Source organism: Caloenas nicobarica, chromosome 1 (genome assembly GCF_036013445.1).
Source record: "Caloenas nicobarica isolate bCalNic1 chromosome 1, bCalNic1.hap1, whole genome shotgun sequence".
Lineage (NCBI taxonomy): Eukaryota > Metazoa > Chordata > Aves > Columbiformes > Columbidae > Caloenas > Caloenas nicobarica.
In genome coordinates this window covers 118,216,958-118,229,446 of record NC_088245.1, presented here as the reverse complement: position 1 = coordinate 118,229,446, position 12,489 = coordinate 118,216,958, and the positions used below count along the sequence as shown (strand labels likewise).

Genomic DNA, 12,489 nt, shown 5'->3' with positions numbered 1-12,489 from the left:
TGCCCTCAATGCCAGCCTGTCAGTCACAGCTAATGTACCTGGACCAAGATCCACATCCACAAGAAAGTCCACAAATGAAGTGAGCGTATCAGCACCAACACTCACGAGTTTCAGTGCTTAACTTCAAGTCAACTGTCTCCTCATGTTTTCCCCCTCCCCCCCGCAAATGCAAGACGACACCACATAGCACGCGAATTCCATTTTAGCATTTCCCCTTCTTTGTAATCACGACATTTCTAAAATATACCTACAGTTCTCTTTTATAGGAAAACTCAAAAATTACTTAAAAAACCCAAGAAAAATTAAGAAAGAACGAAATAAAACACTCTGTAGGCCAAACACTGTAATATCGTGATTCACTGTCAAATCCAGTTGAACTAATAACTCTTGTGCTGTTTGACTGCAGTGACATGCTGCACTAAAAAACTTCCATGTTTTTATTTCTTGTATGTGCCTCTCCATCACACGCATATGCAAACTACAACAACTTAGAGAGTAATTTAATTCCCAAATGCTGTTTTCAACCACTCCCATTTTTATTACAATAATATTTTGACTCATTTCACCTTGCTTTCCACAAAATGCTTTTGTTTTGTGGTTTTTGTTTGGTTTTGTTTGTTTTTACCTAAAAATGCTACTGATTAGTTTCTGGTAGAATTATAGACATAAAACTAGACATAAGAAATCAAAACTTCTCCTAATTGTATGTATTTTGACTAGTTAATTTTTCTTTGATAATTAAAAATAAAAACATGAGGTTTTGATTTAACATGTTTAAGATTAAAAAATACTAATCTAAGCACATATGAAAGGTAACTATGTTGTGAAACAGCACTTGAAGGCTTGAAAACAGTTTTTCACTTTCATCCATTTTTATTTATAATTAAGAAAAAGAACATTAAAAATGAACAATATGTCTATAACAGCTACATGCTGACATACAACAGCTGCAGTAGCTAAAAATATCTTTCATAAACATATATATAGGCAGGAAAATTAACTGAATAAGTGATGGAAAAGTGTCTGACTGACTATAAATAAGTACCTTGAGCTGTTTATCTGTATATCAGTATTTAATTTTTTTATATTTCATGCATATTCATGTAATTCAAGCATATTTCCCCAAGAAATTCTAATTCTTTTGCAGCCTTTTTCTTATCCTAATATAAGGAGTAAGTATTAACACTAATAACAAATGAGAATCTTTAGGAAAACAATTTAAAATTTATAATTGTATTTAAATTGATGATTTACAGGCAAGATCAAAGCATGGGCCTGAAGCAACCTACTAGGACAGCTGTTTTGTGTATACAGAACGAGGAAAAAATTCTAAAAGTAAAAGGCAGAATGAGTATTTTCACAAAAAGGCAGATGATTGAAAACATGAGAAATCTAGTTTTCATCCTTCTAAGAGTTTTGTTGCTCAGTACAGGATGAATCTGCAATACTTAAAAATCAAACAAAATTCCTGAAGCACAACATAGCTTGGTTTGCCATAAGATAACCTGCTCATGTCCAGAGGCCCTACTGAACGCCCATTACAAAAAACCAAAATAAAACACCAAAACAAACAAACAAAAATCAAAAACCCAACAAAACAGACCATCACCAAAAAAAAAAACCCAAACAAAAGCAAATAAAACACCTCCTTACAAAACTAAACCCACAGAAAATACCCCAACCACCACTCCCTCAACGTTACCATCCTAATAAATATGAAAAACTAAGATTTCTTTTTTTCCCTTAAGTTTGTCAGCAAACAATGTAAGTGAACTGAATTTTACATTCGAAGGGCTTTCAGGATGGTAGCCCTAACTCCCCACCGAAAGCACACGACGATACTTCAGTGCCACCAAGCAAAATGAGCATTGGATGGAAGACCTGTTTCCCATAGCTTCCCTTTCCAATGTAACCCAACAATTAAACTAAATAATATTAAAGATGTATGTTTTCTTTTTTTCCTCAGCTTCTTTTCTATGTGTGTCAGTGGTCCCACACAACACACCCAGCTCCTCCTTCGTGCTGTACCTAGCTCTGTGCTCAGCTTCCAGCTGGACAGGAGGCGTGGGGGATGCCCGCTGTGCAGCAGCTCCTGTGTGGAGGGGACAGTTCCCTATACAGAATTTTTCAGGTCCCAACAGACCAGACTCGTAAACAGTCATTTGGTACCTCTGTTGCAGATCAAGCCAACCAGATCATCTGGTCCTCAGCCTGCAGAGCTCAAATAAATCTGGGGCAACATGTCATGCAAGAATGTTCTAGGAACTTCCCTTTGAAATACCTTTAATTCTGATGTATTTGCTAAAGATTGGTCAAGATTCGAAAGTACTTAGGAGAACTGAGACACATGCATGAGACAGGATAACTACATACGAAAAAAAAGAGGCTAAAACTGAAAAAAATACATTACGTAAATTGAAAAACGACTAGGCTAGCAAGTGACATGCCAGAAATAACGTGACGTGTACTCAGAAGCTTGAACGTTTTTGACAACTACATTTACCGAACCAATAAAACAATATATTATACTCCTAGAGTATAAGCTTATCACTGTTACCACAGCTAACACCACCGAACACAATATTCCTAGCGTCATTTGTAGGAAATGGCAAACAGGAAGGGGGCAGGAGGACGCATAGTAAAGTGCAAAAAAGTTAGAACTCTGAGGTAAACCTTAATAGTATGTTGCTGCTATAGTAATCAACAAAAAAAATCTCCCCCACCCCAAAGTTATTGCCAGTTGATTTTGGAATTGTACTGTTCTAATAAATGGGGCAAATTCAGCTTTCATTTATCGCCTCTGAAGGTAAAACTGCCACAATTGTCAAGTTACACAAAGACTGTTCTCTTTTCAACCAGAAAGGCCACTTCTCCCCCACCACACTCTTAATGTGAGCTTGAAGGCCAAGTCATTTTCAACAGCACTGGTGTTTTTGCCAGAGTTTATGGCAATGGGATAAGGGAGCAGTAAAGGATTCTCACAGTAATTTGCAAGTCTTAACTGCAGCAATGTCAGAAACAAGCAAAAGCAGTAATTGATTTTGAAATAACACTGAAAGTTGATTTTGTGCTTGTTAAACAGCACTCTAGTAATTATCTTGATCATCAACATCTTAAAATAGTAAAAATTAATTTTGTGCTTAAATTGCTTACATAAAATATAGATGATTTATGTTAATGGTTAAAATTGTGAAAAACATGGAATATATGACCTTCAGAATCCCATCTTCCCCCTTTGCCTGTAGACTGACTGACAATGACTCATCTGTTGGCAATGGTTTATTCTTGGCAATTACAGACTTAACATGAATGTCTGAATAGCATCAAAAATATTATGATATTTCAAAGTGCATTAATGCAACATTGGTACAATCTGTGAAATCCAGAACAGTCACAAGTGAACAGCAGATTAAAAGTTACTTCCACTTCCTGCCTCAGTGTCAAATAGGAAGCTCAAATTGGGCTACAAATTACTTTATACAGATCCCCAGGGAAAGGGTCTGTGCTCAAGGCCAGTCACTAGCAGGCTGGAACCTAAACCCCATAACCATCCACTAAAATACCAGATACTTCTGAAAAGGTCTACAAAAAGAAAATTTAAAAAAAAGAAGAAAACAAAAAAGCCACAACAAGACAACAGTGTCTTCTCATTTATGTCGGGTTACTTATCTTTCTTTTGTGAAGAGATGAAACATTCGGTTGCAGAGAATGAGACAGACATTCTGTGAAAACATCCTTTTGCACTCTATCATCATATCTCTTTCTCATTTTATTCTCCCCGTGCTTGTGCATAACTACAGCAGCACCACTTTGTTTTGTTCTCTTCACTAAGGAAGTATTTTCTGACTTGCCTCTCGTATTCTTGTCACTCACAGAGTTCTGGCTTTTTAAACCTCAACTCAGGGATCAGTCAGATTAGCTTCTAAAGAAGCTACTGCCCTGCTTGTTCCTCTTAGTCTCCTCCTCAACTGATATATGCCGATGTATAACAGTTATGTTTTAATCAGTAATACTTTGTTTTCAAACAAAGTAGATCAGTCTCAGGACTCTACATTAAATCTACAGCTGAGCTGAAAACAGCTGAAACTGCTTGAGCCTGAGTGATTTGCCTCACTGGCTCTCTTCTTTCTTGCTCCTCACTGTTATTCTCTCTACAAAGGATTGCAACCTCTGTAGCAAAGGAAGCAAACCAGAAACTCTACCTTAGGTGTTTCAGTTGGTAATTGCAGAGTAGAGTTTCATGTTGTTTTGCACCAGGAGGGGATATGACAGCTGTCCCCTCTTCCCATTCACACACTGCTGCCATCTGCCTTGCACTGGGATCTAGCAACTGGGCAAGCTCAAGTTGAGCTGGTTCACACTTCTGATCCACCTCAGTCTGCAAATTGAATAAAAATCACTCGATTCAACGCAGCAGAGGGTGCCAAAAATACAATCAGGATAGTAAGGTGGCAAACGAGACAACCTTTTAGCAAAAACCTGCAGTTATATTGATTTAAGGACAATGTAAACTATCCTTAATGCAACCCACCCCCAATCATGTTTCTTTCATCATCCTTTTGAAAATCTTCACTTTGCTCCCAGGTAAGCTGCTTTTGTTGCTGCCATTTGTTTACTTCAGTAACTTAATCATGTTGCATGTAAAAGCAATGGAATAATGATAATTTTGCATTACAAATGTTAATTTCTTTCTGTTTTTAAACTACTACTATGGTGTTTTTCCCATTCATAGTTGCTGTACTGAAAATTAAAACTTTGGTATACTCAAAATCCTTGTATTAAGTAACTTTCTTATTTTGCAAAGTTGTGAAGATCAAACACAATAAATTATTTAGATTGAACTCTCACCATTCCTATTTAAATACTTGATTCAGTGACAGAATTACATATTTCATGGCACAGCAGGAAAACATTATTTATTCCTTGATCAATTTCTTCTACTAAAAATTAAGATGTAGAAGTTCCTTCCACTACTTGATTGCAAGTTTACTACCCTCCTTGTAAATTTAGTCTTCTGGTTTGTCACTGACTTCTTTAAAAATGAAACAAAAATGTACTTCTTCAGCACTTCTTTTTTTCATTATGTATCGCAACAGCCAATACGATATCCATGCTAAAGTATAAGGAAATAGGACCACCCAAACTCACATAGAATCTCTTTCCTAACACAGTGATCTACACCTCTACCTCCCCTTCCTCTCTTTTGCCATTCATTGCAGTGCATCTTTCCTATTTCTCTGCAGTATCATCCCCTCTAATCACCATTTCCAAATCCACCTCTCTCTGTAGGTGAAAATTTGGACTCTGGATGAAAAAAGGAAGCCTGATGAGAGAAGTGTTTCCCATCACTTCAAATATAGAAAGAAAAATTGAGAGTAACACCCTTTGAAACCTTGGACAATGTGATTCTGATAGACTCACACATACAACTTCCAGCAAAACAATCTGCTGGGAAAACGAAGCCACAAGGTACTTGGAAATGAAACATTTAATGTTTTAAGTAGTTTTAGAAGCTATTCATATGCAGAAATATGTTTATAAATTACAGTTAATTACAGATTACAAAACTCTCAACCCTGAAGGTTTATTTCCTAGCACATGAAATTCTTTTCAAGAACGCTTCCTTTTTCCAAGACACACATACCTAAATTTACATGTCAGGAAGGAAAGAACATGGGGATAGAGCAGGAAATGGAAGGAGGAAAAAATGGGCAAACATGTTGAATGCAGGGAGATAAAGTGGCAGATTACAATCAGAGAATGAAAACAAATGCAAGCAGTAAAAAAAATTCAAGGAGTACAGAACAAAGTGCTGTATTAACATAGACCATTTCTAACTGATTAGCCAGAAATTGTTGCCTTAGAAGCCGACTCTCAAACCAGGAAATAAGAGAATTATTAACTGCTAGAAAAGTAGAAATTATATCAAAAATTGATATGAGAACATTATTTTGCATAAAAGCTTTCTATTTTAAATGAGTTTTAAGAACATCCAGTTTACAATAGTGCAGCTGCGGGGGGGTGGGGGGGGTTGGAAATAACATCAAGAAATCTGAGCTACTAATTATTCCCTTCTTTTTCCTTTGACTTTCTGTACATCCTCAGCCTCCTCCCAAAATTTACTATTTTAATTAGGGCCTTACAGGAAATTTTTGATCTGCTAGAATATCAGAGCTAACCTATAGTTTTGCTGGGCTTTTCTGAGAATTTCTAGCACCTAACATCTCAAATCCTACCCGTAACCTCTGTCTTCGGACTAAGACACTTGATACTGAAGCACTTGTATTTCTAAAGCAGGCAGTATTTAACTGCCACACGCTTATGTATTCCTTGCAGTTACACGATGCAACACGACTAGTAACAAATGTTAATTCAATTTGAAAGGACTTAAACCTACCTTTAAACTAGACTCATAGTCTGTGTTCACTTTGAACATAAGCCCAAGTCGCAAATGAATTTCCTTGGCTCGACAAAAGCTGGGATCAACATAAAGCGCCTCCTGAAATGCTTTAATTGCCCTGAAAGAAAAACACAGATGAAAAAATTATTTTTTACTGAAGTATTGCTTTATAATCAATGTTATTTATGTGACTAGTTGAAAGTAGGTCAGAAAGCACTGTTACAGAAGAATGTATCAAAATAACGGTTTACATGCAATGTTTTCGGTGCATGGCTTTTGATTCTTCAAGGACTAGGTAATTTTGTACTCCAGATATCTGGTGTACTTGAACGTCTAATCTATTAATTTTGAGAAACTAATTTGCTGCATGAAACATAGTAATGGATCTGCTATGTCAGAAAGGATGACACAGGAATTAGTAACAAAAGTAGTGCAACTTTAGAAAAATACAGCGCTCAGTTATGTCACAACCAACTGCTGGGTTGCTTTTGATTCCAGGTAGTACAGACCTCCAAGAGCAGCAGCAGAAGGCCCAGAAGGAGAGATCACACACATCTCCTCCCGCTGCACCAACCTGCTCCATTTGCCACTGTGTCTTCCAGTTCTTAGCACCAATGCCATCTAGGGACTCAACTAATACCTATTGCTCTGCTACTTTCCAGTCACCAAACCACCTCCAGGAAAGCACAGATATGAAAGCCTCTCACCTCCTCCCACTGTAACTTGCTTTCATATTCCCATGATAGGTGAAGATGGCTCAGATTCTGTTCCCTTACCTTTAAATCCACTCTACACATGCCCCTATTCATGAGGGCAATATACGAGATAAAACAAAAATGCTATGTAACAACTGTATCTTGGAGCAGAAAAAACATGATTCTTAATAGGACTGTTTTGCCTCTCAGGCCAACTGCATAAAATTAGGATAACTGAAATGCAACTAAAAGATAATAGATTCAAATTCACAGAGGAACTGAGAAAGAAGCTAAGACTCATTGTGTTAGCTCTCCTGAAAACGAATGACAGGCTGAAATAAAATCCCTTCACATGGATCACTGTTCATACAATGACATAAATCAGAATCAGTCTCACTTAGGACAGATCCAAGCACCTTGGCCAGGGAGTCCCACCTGCTATCGTAGGCAACCCCAGAGATGGACGCTGAGCAGCCAAATGATAGGCAAAGCCTTTGGGGAGCACTGTACCCACTGTGGAGCAGCACAGGGACACTGCACAGGAATTAACACCGCGCCTAAACTGTCTGGGCAAATTTATTTCATCCTGACTCTCTAAGTGCAGTATTATTTATAAAGACAGAAGGTTAGCAGTTGCAATGGGAAATTAAATAAATATTTTTCAAAGACTTTTTTTATTCACAAAATACCTGCATTATCACTTTTCAATGCATCAGCAAAAACTCTTCTGCTCTAAAATTCTTCTACAGCTTTTCTCATTCTTGATGGCAAAGCAAATGAAAGGCACAGAACTTCTAGACAATGCAACAAAACTGTTTGCACCTCAAGCATTATCTGACTTGTTTAAATAGAACTTAAGAGCAGATAGGCTTTAAAAAAATTACATTTTTATTGTGGAACTGAAGCTTCCTCTATTACAATCTTTCAGAAAGGCTTTCCTTACTTTGTACCCTACTTTTCTGCTTACACAACGAAAATGAGCAAATGAAGCACAAAATGGACAAACTTGCACCAGCTAAACAGTCTCTCACATCTCATCTAAGCTTCCCTGGAACAGTATGGATGGTGATGAATCACATGCCTCAGTGCCTACACTGAAATCGTAACAAACAAGGATCCATGTGTCATCACAGTATGCTCAGCATCATGTACAGGAACATCACTCAAACTGGAAGGTCAAAGACTGGACTGATCACTACATATCAGCATATATATTAAGCTATCCTTTTTATGCCCAAGTATAGATTTTATGAATGTATATTTGCATTTCTTGTCTTAACTCTAATATGGTACTCAGTATATTAGCCACTGGTATTTAAAATCCATTATTCGCATTCGGTTCAAAGACTGTATCCCAGGTTCTAAAAAGGAAGAAAAACAGTGTCTGTGGTCCCTATCAAAGAGAAGACAAAAATCAGAAGAGACACTGCAGTTCTATATGACCTGGGAGATTGTGATCATGCTCACATACACTCTGTGAACTTCACATTCTTCACATTTTAGATGGTTTGCTTGCTCAGAAAACAGTATCTCCATATTTCCCGTATGTAATGTCTCACTGGCAAAGATCATTGAAATGTGGATTTCTAAAAAAAAGCTTAGGAGAAACTGTAAGAGACAAAAACATTTTTCTAGTGTCTTGCTTACTGAACAGGAAATACTATTCACTGCAACAGCTGACCAATAAACAAAGCCACAGGCGTAACAAACAACTTTTAAGAACAGTTTTGGAACTTAGTTTGAATGTGTACTGTCATTCATTCAAAAAACCCAAGAATCTTGCTGTGCTTCCTCTGAAAGACTGGCATAGGCAGTTAAAAACCAGTAGAATTATCACCGGTGTACAACATGAAAAGATTGCGTCACGTTTAGCACAGAACCTGCTGGTCAGAGACAGCCCCTAGTAGATTTGTGTAAGGTTTATCTCTGTGCAGACAAGATGGTGACACCATTCACCCCATCTGAGCTACTTGTGGAGTCAGGTTCAACATTCATTGTTATGAGCCTTTTGAGATAACATTATAAACCAACACAAACTTGCAAAGAAGACAAACCCAAAATGTACAGGGAAGAAGAAAACTTGTAGGACAAGACTTCATTGCTCTAGACACAATCTATGTAGGAAGTAACAGGATGCTTTTCAACTCATTTTGACGGGACACTTGGAAAAATATATGCCATCAACCACGTCAAAAAAAAAAAAAAAACACCACCTCTGTACCCTTTTAGACACTGTTCAAGTTACCATGCTAACAGCTAAGTAATGATATTCTAGCCGTACATTTCAGTTATATTTGATCACTGCTAAACTGATGGCTTGGGGAGGAAAGGCAGAGGTGCTTTAAAAGCATTATTTCCTTGGAAGGTTAAAAAATTCAAAGGAGTGTAGTCAGGAAGCATTTATTGCTCCCCTACATTGATTGCATTTACTTGGCAATGGAATGGACACATACAGAACAGGCTCCCCAGGGAGGTGTCACAGCCCCAAGCCTGACAGTGTTCAAGAAGAGACTGGACAAGCCCTCAGACACATGGTGTGAGCTGTGGGGTTGACCTGTGCGGGGACAGGGACTCCATGACCCTTGTGGGTCCCTTCCAACTCAGGACACTCTATGATTCGACGTGATGGGTTTACATTTCAGAATGAAACCATAAAAATTCAAAATGCTAGAGACCTCCAGTGTCAGTGTCTGTATCCTTGGATGCCACAATAAAAACTGAAAGAGAATTCTGGAAAGTAACAAATTTAAACTTATAATGAAGCATAATTACATCAGTAAATTAAAGGGAAAATGTTGTAAGAATATACCAACTATTCCCCAAAGCAGCTTTTGTAACTAAAAATCAGATGTTTTATCTTCTCCATTCAAAATATTGGCTCGTATCTTAACTTGAGTGTTAATTCTATATTGATTACACAATTTGTAGTTTTCCAAGGATGACCATCACTGATAATAACTACAGATTACTTCCACTACTTCTGTGAAAAAGGGCACCATCAGAATTTCTCACATAAAGTGATCTAAAAGGCAGCTTTTTCAACAGATTCTACCACTGGTAGATGCTCTTGTCTAATTTGGTAACTACAGCTTAATTTTAAATAGTCGGAAGAATTTTCATAGAATAAAACACTCAAACTCTGGAAAGACATTTACCTATTAAGTCTTAGAAACAGACAAGCAATTCTACACCATAGCTCAATTAATATTGATCTAATTTTGCCTATGGGAAATATTTAAACAAAATCTTTCAAGATTACAGGACACATCAAGAACATGGACTACAGTTAAAAATTCAGTTTTGTTTTGGGACTGCCTGTTTTCCAGTGTCATGCCCAGAGCCCCAGACTCAGTCCCTTACTACATCAATAGCAGAAGATCCGCAACATCACTGACATCCATTTCAGTTCTAACTGTTTAAGATCATCCAACCCAGACGGCATCAGGGCTTGGTACAGGTCGGTACAACACAGAAGGAAGTGAACACAAGATGTGGAAAGCAAGAGCAGGTGCTGTAAGTAGTAAAAGGAAATGAGAGAGAACATGGCCCAATGCTGGTAAGTGCAGCCCTTCCTGGGCCATCTGTTTGACTGAGTTGGGCCTTCCAGGTACAGCAGGAGTCACCTGATCGTTGCACAGATCTTTGTTTGCTCTGAAGCATCATTAACCCCATTTCTGTCCTCTGCCCAAGGCTCTATCCTGAACAATATGGACTCAAGGCATCCAGGTTACTCAGATGTTTTCCCTCAAAGCTCTTCTATGGTTTGAACCAACCCACTGAGCAGATATAAACTAATGGCTTGATGATCTGTCATATACAAAGCAGGACTTGGCTTAAGAGGCTAACAGCTTCCTTCAGAGATGATGGCACACAGCCTTCCTCAAGTAGGTTGTTAGTCTCCACCACTAATTAATTGGCCTTCACGCACAGACAAAGCTTTTCATTTTAATCCTTCAGCAGACTAAACATACATTAGTCGAAAGGATAAATCATCAAATGAAGGGTGCTTTCATACTGCAGAAATAAATGACAGTCATCTAAATTCAGCAAGAGACTACTTTTGGTTTGTTCTCTGTAGATATTGACAATTGCCTGGTAAGAAACAACTTTGAGTCTACTAGAATTTATTTAAATTAGGAGATCTCTTCAAGAATGGCAGTGTTTCCACTAACAGGCAGGAAAGACTATCACTCAACAAAATGGGAAAGCAGGACTGGAAAACAGACACTGTAGAGGATGAAAAGCACTTCTGGGCTTACATTTCACATAGCACTGCTACAGTAATTCAGGAAAAATAAAAATGACATGAATCTATGATAAAGACTTCCAAAATCAATACTACAGCTATCTTTCCACCCACTTACCTATACAACAATGCCTACCATTATGAAAGTGAAGAAAGCTGAACAATAATTAATAGAAGATTATATTAAAAATTTAGTGAACTCTCATAAGACTTTTATTGGAAGGTTTTACTTGGATAAACTGTGAATAAAATTAAATTTGAACTAGGCAAAAGAATATAATAAAATAGCATTCACTTAACAATCCAAAAGTTAACACTTGTACTTGTCAAACAAAAAACATGAAAATCAGAATAAGCCTACAAAATAAAGAACATAAGATTACTTGAATATATCAGGAAAAATACTTGACAAAGCTGGACTGTAACTTTCTTTTTTTTATTCTTTATCCTCTTTCAATTTTCTGACCATCTATTCTAAGCCTTGCGTCATTTCATAGCCTTGCTAATTAAAATTATTGAAACTCGCAATCATAGTTTGAACATAAACAAAACACTGCAATTTTATGAAATACATTTACAGTCTTTAGATACAACTCCTCTGTCCACAAGGCTGTAATAGCTGAATGGTGAAATATTTTGAGCAGGAAAGTCTTTTAACATTTCTCTAGTACAGCACCTAAGAGTAGGTTGGTTTTTCTTCCCAGCATTAGCAGACGTTACGTGTTTTCATCGATCCAAGAAGTGGATTGATAAACAATCACAGAAAGACAACAAAAGAGAAAGTTAACTGCCACTTCATTAATGGTTAATCACAATTCATATGTGTAGTCTATGTGTACATTCCCATTTTATATACCTAAAAAATACTTATATGGACACAGCCACCTGAAACCTGAGAAATATTTGACAAAGCAGTATCTACACAGAGTGTGTTTAAATCAGCCCTCCTTATGAAGATAACTACAAACACCACACCAGCTGAAAGGACTCTTGACAGAACAGGGAAACAAGCACTAATACAGATGTGCAGCTTGAAGACCACAAGTTACTGGTAAGCAACCTGGTTTTCTGCTCTCATATTATATCCTCCCTAGACCTTCCATTGCAGGTATTTCAAAAGCCGGAGCTCCACAGGCTGCCAGTGTCAC

General features: G+C 37.4%; 1 protein-coding gene across 15 annotated transcripts in view; it reads right to left on the bottom strand.

Moving 5' to 3' along the window:
- KDM6A (lysine demethylase 6A) overlaps positions 1-12,489 on the bottom strand; it is a 162,556-nt gene that overhangs the window by 67,724 nt on the left and 82,343 nt on the right. For all 15 annotated transcript variants that reach the window (XM_065654482.1, XM_065654441.1, XM_065654456.1 and 12 more), the window contains exon 6: positions 6,398-6,518. In XM_065654482.1, the coding sequence (XP_065510554.1) occupies positions 6,398-6,518 (121 nt within the window). The remainder of the gene's footprint in view (positions 1-6,397; positions 6,519-12,489) is intronic.